The sequence below is a fragment of the Nannobrachium achirus genome (genome assembly GCF_963921795.1).
Source record: "Nannobrachium achirus genome assembly, chromosome: 13".
Classification (NCBI taxonomy): Eukaryota; Metazoa; Chordata; class Actinopteri; order Myctophiformes; family Myctophidae; genus Nannobrachium; species Nannobrachium achirus.
The window spans coordinates 35332297-35359126 of record NC_137833.1 but is presented as its reverse complement, the minus strand read 5'-3'; the positions used below and the strand labels follow the sequence as shown (position 1 = coordinate 35359126).

At 41.8% G+C, this 26830-nt stretch overlaps 1 protein-coding gene across 1 annotated transcript in view; it reads right to left on the bottom strand.

The window, feature by feature from the left end:
- Nucleotides 1-3860: 3860 nt before the first annotated feature.
- LOC308297277 (inactive phospholipase D5-like) overlaps nucleotides 3861-26830 on the bottom strand; it is a gene marked incomplete at both ends in the record, with an annotated part of 114741 nt that continues 91771 nt past the window's right edge. Inside the window, 8 exons of the mRNA XM_080740690.1 lie at nucleotides 3861-4369; nucleotides 5060-5150; nucleotides 5405-5570; nucleotides 5927-6063; nucleotides 16985-17182; nucleotides 19596-19723; nucleotides 20544-20652; nucleotides 23241-23427. Coding sequence (XP_080596816.1) covers nucleotides 3861-4369; nucleotides 5060-5150; nucleotides 5405-5570; nucleotides 5927-6063; nucleotides 16985-17182; nucleotides 19596-19723; nucleotides 20544-20652; nucleotides 23241-23427 — 1525 coding nt within the window. The remainder of the gene's footprint in view (nucleotides 4370-5059; nucleotides 5151-5404; nucleotides 5571-5926; nucleotides 6064-16984; nucleotides 17183-19595; nucleotides 19724-20543; nucleotides 20653-23240; nucleotides 23428-26830) is intronic.

Sequence of the window (26830 nt, the reverse complement as noted above, 5' to 3'; positions counted from 1 at the left end):
CAAGAAGGTAACAATTTATTTCAAATAGTAAACATGCACATAGTTGTCTGGCTAATAGTCTCAGAGCTAAATGCATTAAACCATTTAGACCTGAGGCTGAGAAAAGTTTTCTGAAAAACCTATGTTGTTATAGCTAAAATCTAAAATGACACGGATGCTTTCACACTTTTAATGGGTTAAGAAAAGGCTGTATGTGACACTTGTGCCCTCCAGGTGGCAGTCATAGTATTAGTATAGTAGTAGTAGCATATTATAGTGGTTCAGACATCAGTTGCAGCACCAATGACTTACTGAGGAGACTGTGCACTTAAAGAGACCAATAGAAAGGCTCTTCATATTCATCATATGTCATGTCATATATATCACTGAAGAAAGTTGTAGCCTATTATGTGAGGCAAGTCCATGTACAGTAGCCATTATAGCAGAGTGAGATTAATTACACGACTGTCTAATAATGAAACTATCTTGAAAGGAAAAGAATGATGATCCTGGCATATTGTAGCAAAGTATAATGGCATGGACATGTAAAGTGGGTCTAGTTTAATTAATTGAAATTAGTTAGTGACTCTGAGGGTTCCGTTCTCCCCCAAGGGTATTCAGTGGTGACTCAAGAAGCAGGACACACTGGCTGTTGCAGATGGTGAACTTGCCAACTCTAACTCTAACTCCAGACCCACCTGCTACCATAATCCTACACCAAGATGTAGATCATAATTATATTACTTTCATTAAAAAACGTTATTTTGATATCCACTAGGTGGCAAAAGTTATCCATTCTGAACAGTTTACAATGTAGTCTGTGGAAGTTCCTGTCTGAGAGAAAGATTATAGATTTTTCAGTCTGACTACAGTCAGTACCTTGGCCATATGCATCCTGTCTGTGCTTACTATTGACATCTTGTCCTGACTCACTGTATGGCAACCCAGTCTAGACAGCAGGTTGCAGTTGATTTGTAACACAGAATCACAGATACACTGTCGGGGAGACCAGTATCACAATAATGCCCTGGATAGATTTCTGTGGGTTAACCATTGTCTCACACATAAGTAACTGTGTCTTGAGCAGCTGAAGTGTACCAGAAAAAAATACTCTTGAAATTATACCTTATATGCTTTCGGATGATTGCGATAAAACCGTGAAAACGTTAATTTGTTAACAACAAATAACCATGCAGTACCATAGGGATGAACAGTCTTTCTTTTACAATAAATGTCTTAACATAAAGGGCACAAGCATTGCAGAGAACATGCCTGAAGTCTGAGGGTAGCTAAACAGAAGTCAAGGTCCTGCATTGACATGACATTGCAACCAGTTCAGTTCAGAGGAACCACTCTTCACCAATAAACTAATATAAATACCAGTATACAGTAGCCTATCTCTACTTTGTCCACATGCTAGAAGTATAGTAGCACATAGAGGTACAGGCTATATTGGTTGTATTCACAGGTGCATAGGTACTGTACACGCACAGTAAAATCCAGAATATCAGATCAACTGTAAAGGTGTCAGTAACTTTTCGAGTTGAGTTGACTCTCTGGATTTTGCTGTGTGCGCCTAGAGTATCATAGTAAGGTACAGAAGACCATGCACTGTTGAAATGCACATCAAAATATGTCCGTAATGACCTTTAAATAATTTGGTATTTATAAGCGCATTTTCAACAATGTGCAACTCTTATAATACCCTATCAGGGTATTGCAAGCCCCCATGTCCTTGAGGTGAATGGCAGATGGTGTCGAGCACTGTTAAAAAATTCAGTATATTGATTTGTCCAGCAGCAGACCATCTGGCCCCTCCCTCTAACTGTTCATTCCAATATTTGTTCAATAAGTCACAACACTGCATTCAGACGAATGCTGTAGTTACCACGTTAATCAAGTGGCATGTTTTCCTCTAATTTGTCTTTGGACGAACAAAAACACATTTTCCACAAGGATCCTTTCAGATCAATTGCCCATATTCGATTATGGAAAAGTAAAATTGCATCTGTCTTACTGTGATGAGTGGCTGCCACACCTAGGCCATGCTGTGATGTCATGTCACATGAGGGTTAACACACAAAACAAGTGCAAACAGCAAAGCCTAAATACAGTAGGCTTTCTGAAAGTTTTCAGATTTAAAGGAAGTGTGACATTCTGAATAGGCACGATGACCATGAAGTAAAAATGTTTTATGTACAGCACCCTACCTCAGTACATCTAGTCCTATAGTAGATTACGTCATCAATGATAATCTGAGCGCATGCAGGGTTACTGAATGACAGTAGTGTAGAATATACTGCTCATAGGTAGTTCATTAACATTTGAGAGGTCTTATACCACTATTTCCCAGTGGGGTGGGACATTTGTATTGATCCCTTTATTTTTTTTGTTTCCTACAATTTGTTAGAATTATTATTTTAAAACATTTTCAATATCAATTTCAAATATTCCCATAAAAACAAAAATATTCATGAATTAAAAACAAAATTCTATTATAATGCTTTTCTTCAGTAATTTCATGAAGAAATCTAAGAAAGATCTAAGAAATTCCATGAATTAGAACACAAAAAGTAGTGAGAATAACCGATCTAAAAGCTGTAGATCTGCTGTTTTCACTAGTTTGGGTCCCGGGCAAACGTGTACAATAAAAATCCCAAACGACAAGAAGTGAAGTTGTTTTGGGTCAGATCTTAAAACAAAACAAAGCCACAACTCTCTCTTTAGCTTTATTTTGCTTTAGGTAGCTGCACTACAGACAGTTGGGTATTTGCTCCAGGGTGACATTAATCAGCCTGCAAGACCGCTTTCAGTGGAAATTGTTTGTGGGCTCAGTGTTCATGACTGGCCTAGGCCAGACGGAGCTGGATATTTCATATATCCCGGTTTTTCAGATATCCACATATCTAGGTCCACACAACAAAGATATCTAGGTCTAAAATAATCTGAATCCCCAGACCTCCTCTAGGGGGACAAGCACACACAGTAAAGTATTCAGAGATATCCGGGTTCCATGTCTACACGGATCCAGTGAATTGGATATTTTTCAATGTCTTCACTTATTTATCCGGTTTAAAAAATATCCTGCTTCACGGCCGAAATATCCAGCTTTGTGTGGCTGCAAGCCCCAACCGCACAAAAAAATGTCTAGCTTCAGAAATATCCAGCTCCGTGTAGCCGTCACCTAACTGCAGTGATCAAATGATCTAGATTCTTGTACTGCAGAGCCATTTAACTGTGTACCTTATGGCCAACAGCAAAGAGGCATTTTCAAAACCAGGACATGCATGTACATCTTTCTAATCTTTATGCTACTTTAGGGCATAGCTTGGCATAAGACATTTATCAATTCCCTTTCCTCACATACTGTAGAAAGGCAGGAGTCGATCAGCCTGTAAAGGGTAATACATCATGACTGCCACAAAGAGGCTACTACGGTATCTGTTGATGTTTAGGGAATCAATAAACTCCCTCTGTTCCATGTCTTCAAAACAGATATTGATTGAGAGAAGACTGAATAATCAGCAGCCTTGAACATCATAAGAAGTTCCTCAAAACATTGTCATTAACTAAGATCTAACTAAACTTTGTCCTACCTGTCAGCTTAAACAATCTAAAAAGAAATAGGGTTGGCTTCATTCTTTATTGAATCCAAAAGTGCAAGAATCGCTGAGGAGGATTTGGTTTCCTAGGAGTCCATCTTTGTCTCTCTGCTGGATATGGTCTGAATCAGACATTATATTTTCTCTGCATCTTGTCTTCTATAAAACAAGATGAATAAAATGCTACAAAGACCCAATGGAAGTCCCTCGTCATCATCAGAAGGATGTGTCTCTCCAAACGAGTCCAAACATTAAGATAAAGCAAAAGCCCACAAGGCCTCACGGGGACACATTCAACAGCTCTCTGCTGCCGCTGCTTTCGATAGACTGGCTGGGTAGCAGTCCTGACATGTTGTCGTTGTGGTGATTCATTTTGATTTGCACCTGTCTGTCGTCTAGGTGACTGGGTTCTTTATCTTGGTAGCTGCCTATTGGCACCGGTCCACTACCTCTATCCAAGGGACTAATATTGCTCGACTCCTGTCCGTTGCCATGGAGCTCTGCATTGTCCTGAGGTGTGTTCTTTATTGGAGCAGGTCCGTTGCCGTGTTGACTCGTTTTGATTGGCAGCAGGCCGTTGAAGTGGCGTTTCCTGCAGACCGGCACCTTATTACAGACCTTATTGGACTGCAGGGTGCGGGTGTAACATGAAAACCAGTCTCTCTCAAACGCAGCCTTTAGCTGCTCCACTATTGTGGCGTTCTTCTCCTCTATGCCCTCTGGCTGGCTGATCACAAGACCAGCTCCTGCGTTGAAGGTGAATTCATTACCTACCCAGTCAAGGTTGCCTGTAAGGATACAAAACAACAACAAGTAAGACAATTACTATATCAGCTGTTACCACAATCTACAGTTGGATACAATCGGGCAATGATGAAGATCTTTATCCCACAGGTAATGGGTCTTCAACAGGGGGTCCGGGACCCCCAGGGGGTCCTCAGAGTTACTACAGGGGTCCTCCAAATCTTTGAGTGATAGAATTGTTTTCCCCTCCTTTTTATATAATATAATATATCCATATCCATATATCCATATTCCGTGAACTTTAGCCCAAAATAGCCGATCTACAAGCTCACAACGCCTCGCAGCACGAGGCATTGTAAGCTTGTAGATCGGCTATTTTTGGCAAAGAGCTGTGGTGTAGAGGGGAAAAAGAGCAGACTAAGTACAGAGTGAAAGGTCACGTTTTTTAAGTAGTGACGGGTCAAGTGGTTAAATATCTGAAAACACAAATTGACAGGAATCCAAAATACACTGATGATTGTGCTGTAAAACGATGAAACCATATGGTATCCATGAACAGGTTGTGGGGGTCCCTGCTTCATCTCTCTCTCAACTAAGGGGTCCTTCGCCTGAAAACGTTGAAGACCCCTGCCACATGCAGGTGATATGCTCAAGTTGTTATTTATGCACCAGTGAAAAAGTGATGTGCAGGAAGTGAGGAAAGAGAGAGTAAACAACCCAGTGGATGAGCTCACCTAGGTAAATAGCTCTGTCTGTCACCATGAATCTGTTATGGTTGATTCGCTGGAAGCTGCCGTTCCCCTGCTTTCTGGGACTGAAGAACTTCTACACACCATACGCACACATGCAGGCAAGCACGCGCACACAATAATGCACGCACACACGCGCACACACACACATGCACACAAACCAGATATACATTCGGACAGACAGACAGACAGATAGATTCATATATTATTTTAGACACACAGACAGACAGACAGACAGACAGACAGATTGCTTGCTTCTGAAAGGCAGTGAGCATTGAAAAAGCTAGATTTGTATGGTGTGCATGCATACTGTTTCAGGCGGACACTCACAGCTTCCAGCGAGCAGTTGCTCTGCTCCATACACAGACTGCGCAGTGACCACACAAAGTTGAAGGTAAGAGGGTGAGTCTGTTCCCAGCAGCTGACCAGGAGGCGGACACGCACCTTCCTCAGGATCAGAGCCTCGCGCAGCAGACCGTCAATACGAGACCAGTACCTTAGTCGGCAGGCAGACAGATACAAATTCAAACACGGCTTGCAGCATATTAGCACTTCCTGAAGGCAGAGATTAATTCATAGTTGAGTACTTGACATTCAAACGGCCCAACGGTCAAAGTAAGACATCAGCGCAGGGCCAGACATAGATGCACGCAGCTAATCAATGCATGTTACCCACTTAAACCATCTATACTTGCTGTAGCAAAACGGTCTGAGTTGGTACACCCTTTTTCTGTCTGCATCAAATCTCTTTGACAAAAATAACCGATCTACAAGCAAACGTTCCCCTTAGAATAGGAATGCGGTTACGGTTTGTATTCTTAATTCACGGAACAATATAAAATGGTTTCTGACCTGTGAGGGTCGTTGCTGAGGAGTGGCAGGTAGTCAGTGATGGAGATGTAGATGAAATGTCGGGCCTCCTGAATGACCCTGGAAATGGCCTCCAGGTCACCGCTTCGGTCTTTGGGTATGAGAACACTTGGGGAGCTCTGTTGACATGAAATGGAAAAAAGGGTCAAAATTATAAGCATAGACCAGGGGTCTTCAACATTTTCAGGCCAAGGACCGCTTAGATGAGAGAGAGATGAAGCAGGGACCACCACAATCATTCATAGATTCCATATACCGTAGTTTCATCGTTGACAGCACGATCATCAGTGTATTTTGGATTCATGTCAATGTGTGTTTTCAGATATTTAACCACTTGAACCGTCAATACGTAATAAACTTGACCTTTCACTCTGTACTTAGTCTGCTCTTTTTCACCTCTACACCAAACATATTAGCAGAAAATAGCCGATCTACATACGATGTACATCATTATGTCAATTCCAAATTCCCTGTATATTCTTCTATTCACTTGTTACCTCCCATATTAACTATTTAGCTCTCGAGGAATGACGCAGTCCAAAATTAATTTCAGCTTCTACCAGGTCCCCCCTGTGCAATCATTATCACCTACACATCAACAAGGTTGTGAAAATGGTTTCACAACTTAATACATGACTGAAAACAATAGCAATCTATTAGTATTCTGTTACTTGTCTGATACTTGGCTTATTTATGTTCTCGAGGAATGACGAATAACTCTTCCTAGATACATGCAAGGTTATTAAAGTGCATGCTGTTCAACAAGCTACCTGCCCAGTAGTTTATTTGTTTTGCATGGCCACGCATGTTAAGAATGTTACTTAAGTTAAATTAGATTGCATGATGTTTTGACAGTTGCTATGCTAATATCATGGTTACTTTGAAGTACAAAATTCAAAGTAAGTAATAATACAAATTTGGCACTGTACTTGTAGTGTCACCATTTACACTTTTCATTTCTTGACTAGAGTTCATGCCATTTAATTAGATTTCTCACTTGTAAAGTCGCGCTGGGTAAGAGTGTCTGCTAAATGCCTAAATTGCCTACAGCAGAATAACACCAGGGAGGTGTGAGGGGGATTCAGGGTGATTACTGGGTACAGAGCACTGCAGTGACAGGGACCAGAGAGCAGGGACATGAACCTGCTCTTCAACCGGTTTGACGAGGGTGGGGGTCCAGACGGTGCCCAATCTGCTGTTGCGGCCACATGTCAAATGCCAGCGGGACCAGCAGTGGCTCCACAGCAGCCGAGGAGGACGACTGCAGAGCAGACCCAGCAGATGGGTCTGCTGGGCGACTACCTTGACCCCCTTCAGCAGAGGTGGAGAGTAACTAAGTACATTTACTCAAGGACTGTTCACAAGTACAATTCTGAGGTACTATTACTTGAGTATTTACATTTTTCAATACTTCGTCTCAGAGGCAAATATTGCACTTTTTACTGCATTGCAACAACTATTCAAAAACGTAACTTATTTTGTAGATTTAGATTATTATTACAAAACATACATTAACCACTTGGATATTGAGTCACATTGTGAGCATGTAAATCTGATGTTTTTGCGGAATGTTTGCCTATTTTTGCCTATAATCCTTAATAGGAAATGGGGGGGGGGGGGGGGGGGGGGGGGGGCATAAGAAGAAGATGATGATGGAGGAATCAAGGAATGTGCTGAGACTGAACCAATTAAGGCCAGCTATGGACTGGAGCAAGAGGTCCAACATTACAAATCCTACATTACTGAGTGTTTATTTAACTCTCTCTTCTTAACTAACTAAGAGAATACAAATGTAGCAGGGTGCATGTGGTTACATTTGTACATGGTCAGTGTTAAAGTAACACTCAGGATTACACAGTTTAAGCACTCCACTTTGTCATCTAATGTGAAAATGTGTGAACTATTCCTTTAAGCCACAAGCAACCATATCTTTTTAGAGTGTGCTCTGAGTACTACTAGCCAATCAGAGACAGAAGGGCTGCTCCAGCAGCCTGCTGGACAGATTTTGATATATTAGACTTTGTTAGATAAGGGGTCCTTCAGAGATCTCTCCGGAGTGCAGCTGAAACTTGTTGGTTTCGGTTGGACGCTGTCTTCTAGCTTGCTGTGGATGCAACTTTATGTTGTGAAATATCAGGCTTGTATTCTGTGTTACTTTTATGCATTTGCTGTTTATATATTCATGATTTGGGAAATACTCCCGTGTAATCAATAAACAATGCTGAGTTTTAATAGCTGAACTGTGCTCCTGTGTAAACGTCTCATAACTGGACTCTAGGATATAGAACGACGCATCAGCTGGCGACCCTCGACGTGTATCCTGTCTGGAGTCCAGGCGTCCAGTCCAGGAGACTTTTCGGTCCATTGGGGACCCATCCGCAGGTTTTTTAACAATATTTGATGGTACAATTTAGGGATCCCTGAAAAAATGCATGTATATGCTTAGTATAGTTAATTGTACCATGTAAAGTATTGTACGAAAACTGCATTATACCAAATTTAGGTCAATGATAGTATTGTTTTTAGAGTGTAGAGATAATGACATGAATTATGAACAGCATCTGATTTCTTGTGTGGATTTGGATGGTGACGTTTGAGATCACATTTACCAGTAATGCTTTGAGGTCATAGGGTGTAGATTTGCCTGGTGAAGTCTGAGATAAAGGTCAAATTTGAGTTAAATGCTTAGACAAGGTGTGGTATAGATTTTTGAATAGCATTTGAATAATTTCTGTGCAAACTTAAGTCTTTTAATCTCATTGCACCATATTATATTGAGAACTGTATGAGAGACTTTTGTCTGTATGTTTATTAGCTCTTTACGTTTGAGAGGTGAAACGGTGGGTCAGAACAGGTGTTTCTGGCTCGATTAGCTCTTTACGTTTGAGAGGTGAAACGGTGGGTCAGAACAGGTGTTTCTGGCTCGATTAGCTCTTTACGTTTGAGAGGTGAAACGGTGGGTCAGAACAGGTGTTTCTGGCTCGATTAGCTCTTTACGTTTGAGAGGTGAAACGGTGGGTCAGAACAGGTGTTTCTGGCTCGATTAGCTCTTTACGTTTGAGAGGTGAAACGGTGGGTCAGAACAGGTGTTTCTGGCTCGATTAGCTCTTTACGTTTGAGAGGTGAAACGGTGGGTCAGAACAGGTGTTTCTGGCTCGATTAGCTCTTTACGTTTGAGAGGTGAAACGGTGGGTCAGAACAGGTGTTTCTGGCTCGATTAGCTCTTTACGTTTGAGACGGTGAAACGGTGGGTCACGACAGGTGTTCGTGGCCCGATTTAAAATATTGTACAACAGGAGTTTGTAGAGTACAACAGGAGAACTATAACTATGTCTATGTACTGCTGCTGAGTAAGGTCAATCTTTTTGGGCAGTGACCATAAGGGCAAACTGAAGGCAAGACCATCATGTAAAGTTGTAACCGTTATGAAGTGAATTTGGTATTTTTGAGTGGTGCAAACCGCTCCTATAAGATGTAAGATATCTATAAGATATGTCTGTAGCCTTTTTCCTGTAGTCTGTACATCCTAGACTTGAATCCAAGTCTGAAGATGTTATGCAAGCACGAACACCGCTCGCTTCACATTGGGTGTGATTCTTTTTCTTTGTTGTTTGTTTTAGTAGCCTGTACCGTAGGTGCTTGACCCTGAGACACAGCTGCTGGGGAGGACAGGCAAGGAGGGCATGGAGGCCTCTGTGTTTTATTGCTGTGGTAAGAGATAAGGTCTTTTGCATTTAATGAGCGCAGGAGAAAATGAGAGTTTTAGCAACCTAATACTCAACTGTGAGGGGGGCAGGGCAGTCTGATGTGTGAATGTTATAGCGCTGTAAATGAACCTTTTTGTATCATTCAAAGTGAATTGATCTTTTGAGTCTTCAATTCCACTGGGTTTTAGTCATAAGGCCATAAATTATGTAGGATTTCTACGACGCCACCACCCCAATGTTGGAACAAACATACTTTTTGAGGAACAGATAATCTGATAAAATTACTTTGTGACGGAATGTCATTCTTATAGAAAGACAAAGGCAGAAAGATGGTGCTTTAATCTGGGGTCCACACACCAGTGTGAATGCAGCTGTCCAGAACAAGGTCAAATGCCACCAGATCCGTTGTGTCGTTGCATTTTGAAAATGGGTGAGAATGGTTCTTTTCTTTGGGTATATGAACTGAAATTCACATGTGAATCCCAAAGATCGGTGAACACACAATACATGTGTCTGTCATGTAAAGGTTTTGTTAAGTGTTAAATGTTTGTGTGTGTAGGCCTACAGAATGTGAGTGTGTCCAAGTGGTAAGAGAGAGAAAGAAAGAGAGTGAAAGAGAAAGAGAGAAAATGAGAGAGAGAAAGAAAGAGTGAAAGAGAAAGAGAGAAAATGAGAGAGAGAGAGAGAGAGAGAGAGACATCAGTGTGTGTGTGCACGTGTGCACGTGTGTGCACATGGCGCGTGTGTGTGTAATGTGCTCTTATGAATTAATGAGTACCCAAATTCTATGTATACTGGGTCAAAATGTTTATCAGGACAAGTAGAAGTATAGGAAGTACTTTTCTTAGTCATATTGAATTATAAAACATAGCAGTTATGGAAGCCTTGTTGCATTTTAGAAACAACAGCTAACCGGAATGTACTCAGTACTTTTCAGCCTTCCTAGAAATTTACTCCAGTAAAATATTTTGTCTTGGAAATGTACACGAGTAAGAGTAATAAGCATCGAAACAATTAGATTAGTACAGATCCTAGGTGCAGACCTCAGTTGCTAAAGTGCTTCAAGGTCAGGTCTTTTACTCTCTAACATTCCCACAGTGCTTGGTTTGTGGGACCCGTACCTCCCACACATGCATGCGTTTGTATGCGTGTACTCCCTAAATTCCAGCTAACAGTGCAGGCAGAAGATTTAGAATTATGCTTGTAGAAATGCCATGGAAACTTTCAGCACAATATTGCGTGTGGCCTTCATTATTTTATTTATTTATTTTATTTTATGATTTGAGTACAAAGGGGCCCCAATGCAAACAAGCCAATATATTTCTGTGGGTTTAAAACCTTTTAGTGGTACTTATATAAGTGAACTCTACCCCCCCCCCCCCCCCCCCCCCCTCATCTACCCCCCGTCATTGTAACCACTTGCTCAGGTTATGTGTAGTATCATTCCCCATAATGATGAAGAATAAACTCATTTGATTCAACAATATGTAGGCCTACTCCTTAACTTGTAAGAGCCCAGAGTGACAGCTGTCTGTCTGCCTGATGAGAATCTCAAAAGTAGCCTATGGCATTAGTGACTGCCTCACCAATGGCCCACTGACAAATGAATATTGGATTTATTAGCCTCAGATCAAAACAATCAAAGCTGTAATTTATAGATGATACAACATTTTAAAGGAAATAATAATTGCATGTTGTGTGCTTGCAGATTGGCGTTCACAAGTGTTATATGAATCCTGCCATGCAAACAGAGCTGTATAGTTTAGGGCAATCACTTATTTATTTATTATTATTATTATTATTATTATTTTTTTATTTTTTTTTCTTCCTTCCAGGCAGATAATTTAGAATAGGGGAGACGCGCTTGTAGAACTGCCATGAAAACGAATATCTGGCACAGTGACTATACTGTATTGTGGGCGTAGGCAACATACCTCTGTTGCTTACTGTGATTTTATTTTTTTGGTTATTATATATAAGGTTTTGTTCTTTTATTTTATCTCTTTACTTGTGTTTGTTATGTACCCATATGGGGCAGAAGACGTGTAGAAGCAAAGGGCTTATTATAGAAAAATGTCATGTGTGTTTGAAATGTGTAAGTTACGTACACATGCCTGGTTGGACCATCTGACTACGTTGTTTTGTTTTTGTTTGGCAATTGTTGTATTGTTGTATTTTGTTTCATTTTGTTTGTGTTTTATGAGCCCTAACCGTTTTGTAGAAGTTATTCAACTTAAGTGGACAGTTATCCATGGGTTTGCTGTCTCCTAACTTTTCAGCTTGTGTCATTTAATCAGCCTCGACAGTGGAGGGAACATGGTAAAAATGCCCACTCTTAGGCTATATGACCCCCCCCCCCTCCCTATGATGATTACAACTACAGTATATGCATAGATCTGTTAATGATAATGACACGATATTTCTTTTATAGTGTTAAGTATTATTATTATTATTATTGTTTTATTTTTTTGTTGTTATTTGTTTGTTTTTGATAATTTAAGTTCATTGAATTTTATAAAGGAGGTTGTCTGTAACCTTTTTGAAAAAGTAGGGCCAGCTTTTTCTTTTTCAAATGTGCCGTATCAACAAAGTTTTAATGACACCCCATAGTAAAAAATCTCTCATGTTTTGATGTCGGGACAGTGTTATAATGATCATTAGACTCGGAGCAATAACCCACCCATCTCCCCGACTCCCTCCCCAGTCCCCGGCCAGAGGTCAGGGTTTTATTGACATTCTATGCCCCCGGTAAATTTTCACCAGATCCTCCTTAGAGATGGGACGTTTGCGGACAAGTTGAGTCTTTAGAAAGGCTCTTTGCGAGTGATGGCATCTGGTTCGCACTTCGCAGCATAGGGGGCCATTTTTTTCTAATGAGTAGTTGTGGAAAAAGTACAAACATTCTTTTATTGCAATGTAGAGGTGAATAACTAAAGTAACTAAATAACTAAAATGAGAGTGTCTTTTGAACGGCTCTTTGAAAGGAACGGATCCCAGATCCCAGATCCGCGGTGGAAAATGTGTGATAAATCATTTTGAATTTATAATTATAATGGATAAGCCGAACCACACCAGGTTACATGAACAATACTGAGGAAAAAAAATAAGATGTTTGAATGGGGAAGTTTATTTTATATACTAGCCCTTACCCGTTCAAAGATATGAGCTCCGAAATGATGTGCAGTGTGTGGGTTATGGGATGTGCACTGTGCACACAGTATATGAGGGATGGAAAGTAACTTTAACTGGTGCTTGCATGCTAATATGTAGGAGCATCAATGTAAGAAATACCCGTTCCATTTAACGGCTACAGAGATACTGTGTACCGATCTGCATGATTTTTGGACAACATCTGTAACAGGGCGGGCCCCCCCCCCCCCCCCCGCCCGCCTGCCTGCATCCCCCCCCCCCCCCGTGTGTGTGTGTGTGTGTGTGTGTGGGTCTGTGTGTGATGCCCCCCCCCCCCCCCGACCGCCCGCCCGCCTGCCTGCATCCCCCCCCCCCCCCCCCCCGTGTGTGTGTGTGTGGGTCTGTGTGTGATTGTGCATGGCCTGAACAACAGCCCTTAACATGTGTGGTCACAAAAGGTACTGTAGGCTAAATAGATATAGATACACCATAAAAATGCTAATCTACAGCATACGATTTGTGAAAGTGACAAACGGGCTTCACAGTTATGTCAGGTGTGTTCATATGCTGATAGTGATGCGATTTCAGATCAATTGCTCCAGCCACTGAGGAGAAACGCTGTTTCAGACACTCACTCAGACACTCACTCAGACATTTGGTGAATTATATGTTAGATAACTGAAATGTCATGACCCACAGTTAGAAAGGTCTTTGTTATTTTTTATTGTTTGATTTTACTTTGCTTGTCAAGGAGGGTCGTGTATTGAGAAATTTATGTGATCTGCTAGGTTTTAAGTGCGGTATTTTGTTGTACGCATTTCTATAAGAAAGAAAGGGTGTTGTATACGCTGATTTGTATAGTGTACCCGGTCAAAACGTTGCCATGCCAGTGTTACTTTATTGTGTTCTTTGAGTGATATTTATTTCCAGTTTATCTTTTGACACCTCTGAGATTTTTCCCGTTAGTGTTATTTTTGTACACATTGTTACTTATTTCGCTCAGAATCTGGCAACACTGGTCTTTACTGTATTGCTTGCCACTAGAATGGGTCTAGGGAAACTGTCTTTTATACTTGTGTTGTTGATGCCAATGAGGGCAAGTGACAACACCCATTTCTTGTAAGTTATGTTAGTTATTTTTTCAGAAAACAATTCCGGAACTGTAATGAAAGCATGCTCTAAGGTTGCCTACCTCTGGTATAATTCTAGTTGTAGTAATTTATTTGTAGGCAGATCTGAAGGATTACGTGGGCGCACACCATGTTGGGTTATTCTAAATTATTGTTAGTATTTTGTCCGATAGGTGTAACAGTACAAATTGTAGTTTCACTTGGCAGCCAACTATTATTCAAATTATCAGGCTGTTTGATGCTGCCGTTGTTCTGGTTGTGCAGGAAAAAAGCTGGTGAGGTTTGCTGTTGTCTGGCCACCGTGCCATTCTTCTTTCTGGGAGCCAAAAATGTCCCAACAACTGCTTGAGGCGTAACGTACGCTCTGATGGCTTAGGCCGTGATTATAAGGACTCAAGTGTACAGAGTAAATTAAAGAACTTCAGTGCAATTTGATAAGGAATATACGCCTTGGTTGTGTGGGTGTGCGGTGGGTCTCTCAGAGAATACAGCGGGCCTACAGGTCTAATCATAAAAAAGACCTCCAGCTTACGGATAAATCCTGAAGGGTCTCAGGTTTGTGGTACAACATTGTGATGGTTGCCTATAGTAAACTTGGATTTGTACTATTTTCACATTGGGGACAATAATTGATAATGTTGTTATTGATGGGTGTGTTCGTGACCCTGTCAGTAATTTTACCCATGGTGCGGTGTCTCCCCGTACTTTAGTGTTATATGCTGCTGTGTTTCCCCGTTGTTGTTTATTCGATGCCAAGAGGAACAAAACTGTGTGCCCTATGGTTTAAACTAAGTACTATATTTATACATGTGCCATGCCATTACTGGCATGTCAAGGAGGGAGGTATAAATATATTATATGTATATTCCCCAGCTATAAGATTTTAATTGGGGTAAAGAATAACAAGTCTAGTTATTCGCTTTTATGTGAGTCATAAAAGGAGGGGGTTAACGTTCTGCTTTCCTGTCAAATCTCTACTCCCGATTCTCAGTAGATAGTAGAGACAGCTGTGTCCCTATGTTCACACACAGGCTTTTTGGAATTAAATATTCATAGTTCAAGTGCACAGTCTACTGCCGTAGGTTAACATGGTGACACCCCTCACTCATCACATGACATTTAGTCCAGATTTCACTGAACAAAACTTGGGATTGAACACTCTTTACAATTCTACACATGTTTATTTTTATCTAGGAGGGGCATAACACAATTATGTATAATAAACAGATGCAACATTTTTATGGGATAGATGTATGTCAAGAAACAACTGATATTTTCCAAGGGATATCCTTATCTCCTTAGACATTTTTTGGCACATTACGCCCAACACTCCCTTGGCACACAGAATGTGATTAAATGAATAGCTATACACAGAAGGCCGCTTTAGAGCATTCCCCGACCCACTACTTGACCTCAAGGTTGCACGCTTCACCACTCCATCAAGTCCGATGTGTCCTGGAAGCAGAACTTCCCGACAGTTCTTTCATCTCATTGCCATGTAAACTATTTAGTGGCAGTGGGTGAAATTTGGATTGTCGGGGTACGGAATCAATTCCTGGGACGCAGCAAAAGACCCGTTCCTCAGAAGATGCACTAAAGAAATATATTCAATGTTACACATATAGTCAGATGAAATTTTATTCTGTAAAGCTTGTAAAGGAATCTGTGGGACCAACCCAAATGATTACCTAAGATTTAGCAAAACAATGTTATTGTTCAATACTCAGCATGTTACATGAAATGATAAAACTGTGTTCAACATTTTAAAACTGAGTGATCACTAAAGAGTGATCAAGGAGGGATTAATGTGAAAATGTGTGAACTATTCCTTTAAGCCACAAGCAACCATATCTTTTTAGAGTGTGCTCTGAGTACTACTAGCCAATCAGAGACAGAAGGGCTGCTCCAGCAGCCTGCTGGACAGATTTTGATATATTAGACTTTGTTAGATAAGGGGTCCTTCAGAGATCTCTCCGGAGTGCAGCTGAAACTTGTTGGTTTCGGTTGGACGCTGTCTTCTAGCTTGCTGTGGATGCAACTTTATGTTGTGAAATATCAGGCTTGTATTCTGTGTTACTTTTATGCATTTGCTGTTTATATATTCATGATTTGGGAAATACTCCCGTGTAATCAATAAACAATGCTGAGTTTTAATAGCTGAACTGTGCTCCTGTGTAAACGTCTCATAACTGGACTCTAGGATATAGAACGACGCATCACATCCTATCCCAAGTGGGGGTTCACATAACAAGAGCACTATACAGCATTTAACTCATTTTGTGAAAGCTTTTAGTGCATGCTGTACATGTTGTGTTCAATCTACTAGTAAAGTTGTGACTTGTAGAAAATCAGATCAGATTACTCTGCTGTGTGTACATAAAATGACGATCGCATAGAATCTAGTGTAGAACCACTTCTACTTTTTCATACAATGAACAGCAAAAGAAGATCACAATGTGTCGCAATGGGACATGTGTTGTGTGATCTTGTCCATCTGCTGTTTTCTGTATTTTGGAACATTTCGAAAACCTTTTGGATATTTTTGATATTTTGTATTACCTAAATCAGTGGTTCTCAACCTTTCCAGGCCGTGACCCCCAAAATAATGATATTTGAACTGGGGACCCCCCCCCCCCCACCCTGACGAGCACTTTGACTTGTAAGAGTTGAGGCTTTACATTTTGTTTTTGTATAACACGGTTCTTTTGTGAAAATAGCAGATATACATGCTCACAACGCCTCGCAACGCGAGGCGTTGTGAGCATGTAGATCGGCTATTTTCACAATTTCTGCCTCTAATGTTTGTCAATTTGTCATTTTAGAGGGATTAAAAAGTCTTTAAATTGTCTCTTGAAATGTGCAGATAGCATCGATACACTTAAACCTTATGTTCGTTTGTTTACTGTTGAGTGAGAAAACAATGCTGCTGGGGACGACACCCTAATAATTTGGGGGGTCCCGGCCCACAGGTTGAGAACCTCTGACCTAAATGACATATCCAAAATAGACACCTTTTTCTAAAACGAGGGCTCTCTGTATGGTTTACAATGGACACACGGGCTGCAGGCACTCACAGAGACGTAGGCCTCTGCCTTGGTGCTGTTGAGCGTGAGCTCCAGCGGCGAGTCCCTGTTGAAGAGGCCAAAGACCCGCTTGGACCAGAAGGAGGGGATGAAGTCTCTGTACTGGAGCCCCCAGTAGAGGCTGAACACTCTGTGGAGGTCAAGGGCCAGACAACTGCAGTCATACACCAGAACCCCCAGTTCCTTACTCTGTGGAAAGACACACACAACAGTGGTTCTCAACCTTTTCAGGCCACAACCCCCAAAATAAACATATTTTAACTGGGGACCTCCACACCCTGACGAGCACTAAGAGTTGAGGCATTACATTTTGTATAACACAATTCTATTGTGAAAACAGCAGATCTACATTCTCACAACGCCTCGCTCTGCGAGGCGTTGTGAGCATGTAGATCGTCTATTTTCACAATTTCTGCCTCTAATATTTGACAATTTGTCTAACTAGACCTTACCCGTTCAAAGATATGTGCTCCAAAATATGTGTGGGTTGTGGGGAAAGTTACTGTAACTGGTGCATGCGTGAGAATATGTGGGAGCATCATAATGTAAGGAGCAGCCCATGGAGGAGTGTATATTTATGATGGATACAAATAATTTAACAGCAAAATTAGGTGAATAGAAGTATGGGGATGTATGCACTTACTCCACATAGTTTTTCCATACCCGTTGGAAGATGACCCGGTGCATGCATGACCCATGCATGCAGAGAGAGAGAGAGAGAGAGAGAACGTGTGTCTCTTCACTGCAACATTCCTAACTGTGAGAGAGGTGTGTGTGGGGCTATGGGATCCCATGGCCTGGAGGAACGGACCGTAACCCTGACAACAGGCTGAGCTGAACAGGCTGAGCTGAACAGAAGTGGTGAAGAAACGCTAATAAATAGCTTGAATTTGGGAAAAATGAAATTCGGGCTCCGTCACTGTGTGTATAATGCTAATGGCCAATGGCATGTGAAAATTGGGATCAGTCGCTGAAGCGAGTGAATGGATAAAGGTGAAAATGCATTGTGTGACCTACTGACCTACTGACTTCACTAATTATATGATAGATGTTTAATTTGTCATTTTAGTGGTATTAAAAAGTCCTTAAATTGTCACTTTAGAAATAGATACGCTCTTCACACTTAAACGTTATGTTGAGTGAGAAAACGTTAATGTTGCACATTAAGTTAATCATCTGGGGATCCCCCAAAATAATTTGGGGACACCCTGGGGTTCCCGACCCACAGGTTGAGAACCACTGACATACAGCACCGTCATCGGCCACCACCATCATCATCATAATTATCATGGCAATAACATAAAAACTGTTCAGTTGTGTTTTTTTCATCAGTATCCACATCATCATTATTATAATTATTATAATGAACTATTCATTTGTGCTTTTTCCATCTCAGTAATATCTTCAATCTTTATGATAGAGACGGCATTAAAAATGCTTTTATGTCTAGCCGTCTTGACTACAGTAATGCTCTGTTTGTGTGTATTAATCAAAAAGAGCTGGATCGGCTCCAGTGTTTCAGCAATGCTTTTTTAACTAGAAAAACTGTGACCATAATCTCCCCTGTATTAGCGTCTCTAAATTGTCTGCCTGTTCATTTTAGAATAGATTTTAAGATTGTATGGATTAGTCTCTGCAATCTCCCTGAATATTTTCTCTCTCGACCCCCCCCCACGCACATGCACATGCACACGCTCAAACACAACCTGTTCCTTGCCATATCCGACAGTCATCGAATTAGAGGCTAGCTGTCTCCCTCGGTCATGGTAACCTTTCTTGTGGCTGAATGAAAGCCAACTAGTGAAAGGCCATCCCAGAATATTGGAGAATGTTACAGTAGCAAAGGGGTAGGGCCAACTCTATATCAATGCCTGTGATTTGCTCCTATTATAGCAACAAGACCATTAATGAGTGATTAGGCCTGCATGGCTCGCATGTACTGTAGCAAGTCATTCCAAATGTGTTTTTATGTGTACAAGTGTCTTGGAAGCTCGTAAAGGAGCACAGAATTATTGATTGCTTACTGAATGGTGGATGGGCTCTATTTCAATCTATTGGCACTGTACAGTCTATTGTGAGATCATGTGAGGCTGAGAGTGCTCCTGGCACAAGCATTTCATTGTGACAATAAACCTGAACCTGAACCTGATCAAGCAACAATATGGAATTGGTCTGTCTGTCAAGCTGACCAGGGCATGTTTGTGTTTGTCAAAGGGGGCTTAAGCCCCTGCCCTTTTATCCGTCTGTAAATAGTGCCCTCTCCAGACCATGAATGCAGTTTCTATTATGGTGAAAGAAATGCAAACGCCCTCTTTCCATTCCTGAAGGCAGCATTCAAGAGAAGTGCCTTGTTCAAGCCCTCTCTGTGTAGAAATCCATGCCGTACGCCACATCTCCAGTATTGGCTTAATTATACTTAGTTCAGTGTGGTATCAAGCACTGACGCACCAATGCGTCGCAGTGCGACACGTTGTGAGCTTGGAGGTCTGCTATTTTCACCAAAAGGCCCTTTTAAAAAGTTCAGCCCCTGCCTCTCTAACATTCTCTGCACTTCCATGTTGTGGGGGCGTTTGTGCGTGCATGCATTGTACACATCAGGTACCGTGGACAAGGACCTCCAATCCATGCTAGCACTGCCGAAGTACAGGTGTTTCCTGTCCACCACCCAGAAAGAGGAGTGGAGTTGTCCCTTGGTCAGCGCCGTCATGTTCACATAGTGCACCTCAGCGCCTGGACACAACCCGATCAGCAAAGACAGGGAGAAAAGGGAGGAAACAGAAAATGATGCTGTCGCACAGCACTTTTGCACCACAAAAATGACACATCCATTTAGAGAGATTAACGCAGTTGAGTACAGCCTTGACTGTGACAGAGAGGGAAAGTAACATTGCATATATTTGGGGGGATTACGCAAAATAAAGAAAGTTAAAGCTATGCTGCAGAAAGCCAAAAGCACAGGTACACATGTGCACACACACAAATACACACAGACACACACTAGGGCATTAACGAAAAAGTCGTCAAGTTGACGTCAATGACGACTTCATTACACAAGTTGAAAAAAAGATATACGGTATATATATATATATACTTTCTATTGTGAAAATAGCTGATCTACATGCTCACAACGCCTCGCGTTGCGAGGTGTTGTGAGCATGTAGATCGGCTATTTTCACAATTTCTGCTTCTATATATTTGACAATCGGGACAATGTTTAATTTGTCATTTTAGAGGTATTAAAAAATGTAATTGGCACTTTAGAAATGTGCAGATACCCTCTATACACTTGTACTTGATGTTGGTTTGTTTACAGTTGAGTGAGAAAACAATGTTTCACATTAAGTTAATCATCTGGGGACCCCCCTCCCCAAAATAATTGGGGGGTCCTGTGTGATGTGGCGACGTCATCAAACGATAAAGTCGACTTCAACTCAACTTTTTACTGAGTCGAGTCGACTTGCAAAAACCACAAGTCGTTAATGCCCTAACACACACACTACACGTTGCGCGCAGTATGTTGGATGTACAGTATGTATGAGTGAGAGCTGACTGTGTCTGTCGAGGGTTCGGAGTTCGGGTGAGTCGGTCATGCCACTGGAGATCTTGAGGTTGATTCCCCTGGCTTTCAGTCCCTGGAGCTCTTCCAGCAGAGCTCTGCCCTGTGGGAACACAGGAGGAGAAGCTCCTCAGAATCACATACTGGACTGTACGTTTGCAATCAAAAGATGCATTGTGACTTAGTGAATCTGCTGCCTGAGTCTATTCATCTGTCTCTGCATTCATTATCTTCGCATTGGTGGCCATTTAGATCTTTTACCGTTTTACGTCATACATAATATGCAAGAACAGAATGGCTGCCGTGTGAATATGGTCAGTTGGGGTAGCCTAACAGCTCATGGAACATGTCACTAATATACCGGTAAGTACCTGCATAGAAGAACATGGTGCTAACACTGCCAACTTGCCAAGGTTAAACATGTAAACGGTTAATTTATACTTTGTACATAGTACAAGTAGCGTACATTTTAATGAACACCTTACAGTGTAGGGACTATAGAGCACCCACACACAGATGCTATATTCTGGTGCGGTTCCCATCTCAGTGGGACCTTATTTGGAGCCATCTGTTTGGGAAGAGGTTGCTGCAGGCTCAGGCCATTAGATGTGATCTCTCTTGTGGCCCCCTGCAGCCATTACTGTCTAGCAGCTTATCTACTATTACATTCTTCCTATTGCCGCATCCTACTTCCATGCCCATTCACGCCCCCTTTACATCCACTTCAACTCATAGGTAGTCGCATAGGTAGTCGTCGCATAGGTAGTCGGTAGTCGTCAGGACGTAAGGAATACCGCCCATAACCCTATGCCGTCCGCTCATTCGCTAAGCACGAGAGAGAGGAGGCAACAGGGGAGGGGGGGCGGGCAAGCGAGAGAGAGAGAGAGTGAAATTTGACACCACTGTGTTTGCATGTGCAGCTGATGGGGGGAGGATGGGGGGGTGGAGAGTAGAGAGAGTAGAGAGAGAGAGCGCAGCTGAGCGGACAGTGTATCGAATTACAACAGAGGGAGGTGTGTCGTGTTTTCCACCGAACGTGAAGCGAGTTACACAACATTTGGTTACCCGTCGAATTATGTTCCACCTCTGCCTGGATCCTGCTATGGAGTATGCTTTCCCCTTAACAACGTGGCGAGGGGGGCGAGACAGGAGCGCCGCTTGCGGCGCGACTTTCTAGTTCTATACAATGGTGTGTGTGTGTGTGTGTGTGTGTGTGTGTGCGTGCGTGCGTGCGTGCGTGCGTGCGTGCGTGCGTGCGTGCGTGCGCATTCCAGGCTGCTGTGAATGCCTCCACATTTGTGTGCCGTGTTTTCCTGAAGAGTGTGATCAATTTGATGAAGTAAATAGTAGTAAAAGTAGTAAATAAAATAGCCTCGCTGAGTCGCTGCCAAAGAGAAGACAGTTTGACTGTGGTGCTGGATATACCTCGGCCAAATACAATTCCAAATTTAACTCAGTTCCATTGACCTCAAATTAGATCTAAACAGGTATTTTGGCAGCTGTTAAAGGAGCACAGGAGGAGTTATTGATTGCTTACTGTAGGGATGATGCATGGGCTCTATTCCAATCTGTTGTTGCAATCAACATTCAACATAGTGGTAAAAGTAAAGGGCTTTGCACGGCGCCTAAAACGCATTGGATTTGGTGTGTAATGCTGTGCGGAATCCGCACTGCGGATCCGAAAAGGAGTCATAAAAGGAGTCAATGAGTTTTTACTTCATGCAAAAAGAACTGAGTTCGATCGAGAAAAAAAAGAACGCACTGCCACAGCCACTTGCCGCACAGCAAATTCGAAGCAGGTGTGCATGAGGTCATAGAGGATCATTGGTTTCTTTTAAAAAAGTGAAATCGTCCGTTTTTTTTTCGTGCGAAAAATCGCAGCAGTAACATAGCCTCGCATACTGTAGCCAGACAAAAGGGCAATGGCAGATTTGTCTGGCTACGTGAGGCTAGCAGTGACAACACAGAACGGTGGGGAGAAATTCAAATTACTAAATTGGGGAGAAAAAGGGTGTGAATTGTGAAATGCAAAAAGAACAAACAAACAAACAAAAAAAAACATTGTGTGACTGTGTGCAGTTCATCAATATGGACCTATTCTACATCAAGCTGTGTCCTCCTAGCTATGATTGCATTGCCATGTAATTTGCTGTCCACCTTCATACTTCATACATAGAGGACGAAACCTATTGACTTTGGTGACCACATTGCCTATCAGCTAGCAACACCCTTACCCAATTCCTCAATAGAAAATCAAGGAACAATCTCTCAGCCCTGTTGAGTTTTACAACGTTTTACAAAGACTCTGTAATGAGATTACATAAATGAATTCAGGCCCACAATTAAATTAGACTAGACATTTTGCTTAATAGCAGGGGACAGACGACAGCAGGAAAATGAATCAAAGTTATTTTTTATTTCCAAGTGGCATCCATCACACTGCCTAGCCTGCCATTCCTTAGTTACAGTGTACATACACTAGAAGTTTGCGCCCGCTTCATTACTGTACTCACTGTACTGTACTGTACTGTACTGGGGCGGCATAGCTCAGGGGTAGAGAAACCGCGGCCCTGCAGTGAATCCTTGTACCCAGGGCCCAGAATTTGGTGCGACACCCCTGACCCCACATGAGGATTGTACACGTACAGTGTACAAAAATAACAAGGTCCTGTGTTCTGGTGTTGGTCTCACCTGCCTGGCTGCGGGCTCGAAGCTGGCCTCATAGTCCGAGGAGTTGAGGAGCCACAGAGGGGACACGATCTCCACGGACCTCACTGCTTGGTCCAACAGGTCATGAAGGCCATCGGAGAGGGGGAGATAGGATGTTTCATTGTCATAAAAGAACACGTCCTTCGGAATGTTCTCCACGAGCACTACCCTGTGGAAACCAACAGAGGAGAAACAAGCAAACTGAAAAGGTTAAACATAATCTGTGAGACAAAGAAAGGGGAAGGCAAGGAGGGGGGGCTGGAGGTGGGGGTGCTGGTCCCATAATCGAAAAACACTGCTGAAATTTCATCAGAGTAAGACTAAGAGCCCCAGAAGATAAATTTCATCAGAGTGAGCCCCAGCAAATACTTACTGGGAAATTGCATGCTGGAAATTAATGTGAGGTTTCTGTCTTTTATGAAGCAATTACGTCTAGTTCATATTAGCAACAGTGGAATCATCAGCAGCTCGGGGTAGATGCACCTGGCGCAATGCCAGGGAAATGAGGCTATATTCATCCTGTTCTGGATGACTGCATGGCAGATCAGCTCTGAGCTCTCTTTCGTTGGCACATCAAGATGACATTACGTTTTCTGGCTGTAACATGCTCTTACGATATATTCAATAAGGCGTCATTAGAGTAGTGAGAGAGACAAAGAGAGAGAAAGACGGACGGACGGACGGACGATCGGACGGGTGGACATGCAGACAAATAGACGGGAGCAGAGTGTACATACAGTACATGTGAGAGACAAAATAAGGTCTGGCCATGGGCATCTGGAAACACCATCATCTCACAAAAGCCGTTCCTGGAGAACGCTGTCCCTTTTGTGCCCATAAGGAGATATCTGTATCTGTCAGTCCTTGTCCATTTATGCCCATATATGGAGATCCCTATGATGTCATCGGTATATGCCCATATAGCTTGCCCATATATGGGTATATATACTGGTTAAAAAGCTACATAACAGACAGAGAACAATTTGTTCAAATTGGCAATAGTAAGTCAGGCTGCAGAACCATTACATGTGGCGTACCTCAAGGGTCTGTTTTAGGCCCTAAACTGTTTAATTTGTACATCAATGATCTATGCCTTGTGTCAAATGTATTCAAATGTGTACTGTTCGCCGACGACACTAACATATTCTGTAGTGGGGAAGACATCCAGCAGCTTATAGAAGTGGTAACAGTAGAAATGGGTAAATTAAAACTCTGGTTTAACAAGAATAAGTTATCTCTAAATTTGAACAAAACCAGATGCATGGTTTTTGGAAACCGGCCCATAAATATAGACATCAATTTGATGATAGATAACATTACTATTGAACGAGTATATGAATACAAATTTCTAGGGGTCATTGTGGACCATAGACTGTGCTGGAAGTATGTGAGGGCCAAGATGGCAAAGAGCATCTCAGTTATAAGTAGAGCGAGAGACATCCTAAATCCTAAGTCATTGCACACTCTATACTGTGCAATGATTTTGCCATACATGTACTACTGCTCTGAAGTGTGGGGTAACTCCGACAACTTTAAATACACTGGTTATACTCCAAAAAAGAGCCATAAGACTAATAAGCATCGTTGGCTACCGAGACCATACACACAGATTGTTTCTCGAATCACAGGTTTTGAAGTTCAACGACATGGTTAATTACAAAATACTTCAGGTAATGTACAAAGCTAGATATAACCAACTGCCACTAAATGTACAAAATACATTTCTGGATAAGGAGGGGGGATACGACCTCAGACGACCTCTTGACTTCAAAAAACATGTGATGCGAACCAATCTGAAAACAATGTGCATCTCCTCCTGTGGTGTAACATTATGGAATGGGCTAGCTAGAGGAGGAGATGCAGTACAGTAGAAATATCAAACAGTTCAAATATAAACAAAAAAAAACTATTTTTGAAAGATACAGATTAGAGGAGGAGTCTTTACAAAATATATGATTACTATCAAACATATAATTTTCCAAATGTCTGAGTGAGTGTCTGTCTGTCTGAAACAGCGTTTCTCCTCGGTGGCTGGAGCAATTGATCTGAAATCGCATCACCATTAGCATATGAACACACCTGACATAACTGTGAAGCCCGTTTGTCACTTTCACAAATCATATGCTGTATATTAGCATTTTTATGGTGTATCTATATCTATTCTGCATCTAGCATGAGGCATATCTATTCTGCATCTAGCATGAGGCAACATGTTTAACCAGCTCTGTGTGTGTGCGTGCGTGCGTGCGTGTGTGTGTAATGTGTGTGTGTGTGTGCAGGCGGGTGGGCGGGCAGGGGGGGTGGGGTTTGTCTGGCCCTGTCACAGAATGATGTTGTCCAGAAATCATGCAGATCGGTACACAGTATCTCTATAGCCATTAAACGAAACGGGTATTTCTTACATTGATGCTCCTACATATCATGCAAGCACCAGTTAAAGTTACTTTCCATCCCTCATATACTGTGTGCACAGTGCACATCCCATAACCCACACACTGCACATCATTTCGGAGCTCATATCTTTGAACGGGTAAGGGCTAGTTGTTATTATAATTTCATTATTATATGGTAGTAATAATGGTGATAATAATCTAGGTCATATATCCCTTTTATAATATAACAAAACAAAAATATAACACATACTGTATGGATGGATTATTGCCACTATTATCATTATTTGTATTTTTACTGTGACAGGGGAAAATAAATAAATAACTGTAAAAAAATAATAATAATAATAATTTAAAAAAAAATGTAAGAACATTACCAGGGGTAGGGCCCGACAAGCCTCGTTGCTTCTCTCTGCCCCCTTTTCAGGGACTTGGGCAAGTACTGTGAAATGTATGTACAGAAACTTTTGTATGCATATTTATTCTACTTCTATTTTTCTATTTTTTTCAATGTATACCATTACCTGTACAATGCACCAAAGAACTGAAAATAAACTGAACTGAACTGAACTGAACTGAACTGAACTGAACTGAACTGAATATTGTTCGGATCGGGTTCTGAACAACCGCGCATATACAAACTACTCGATGGTGGGAACCGCACTCCCTTGAGTCCTTGCTGGTATGCTTGTCGATGACCATATGTGGGCATAGCTGATGATGTGACCCAAATATCGATCATCTAGGAAAGGGGTGGGGCTTAGTTACTTAATGATGGTCAATGACTATAATCTAATGAGGCACTTTACCCAAAAGTCTGTAAAGTGGCCTTTGATTTGGAGAAGCGCCAGGGCCTGTGAATCCTTAAGCCGCCACTGAGTGAAGGGTAAGGACTCACAACAGAGTCAGTATGACAAGTGGTTAAAAAATAGGAACTATCAAATATCGACCAATCAGGGAAAGGGGCAGAGCCAAGTTGCACCAATAAAAGACAAGAATTCTCAGACGTTCTCTGTACGACAAGAAAATAAAGGTTTCAGTCTAACCTAAAGGTGTACCAGCTGAAATATACTTTTAACTGATTTCAGCTATGGTAGTTATGTTATTACTTTATGGCTTGAAGCTCCTTGTAAATATGATTCCAATTAGCCTTCATGCTTTCCCCTCAAAGACACGCTAGTT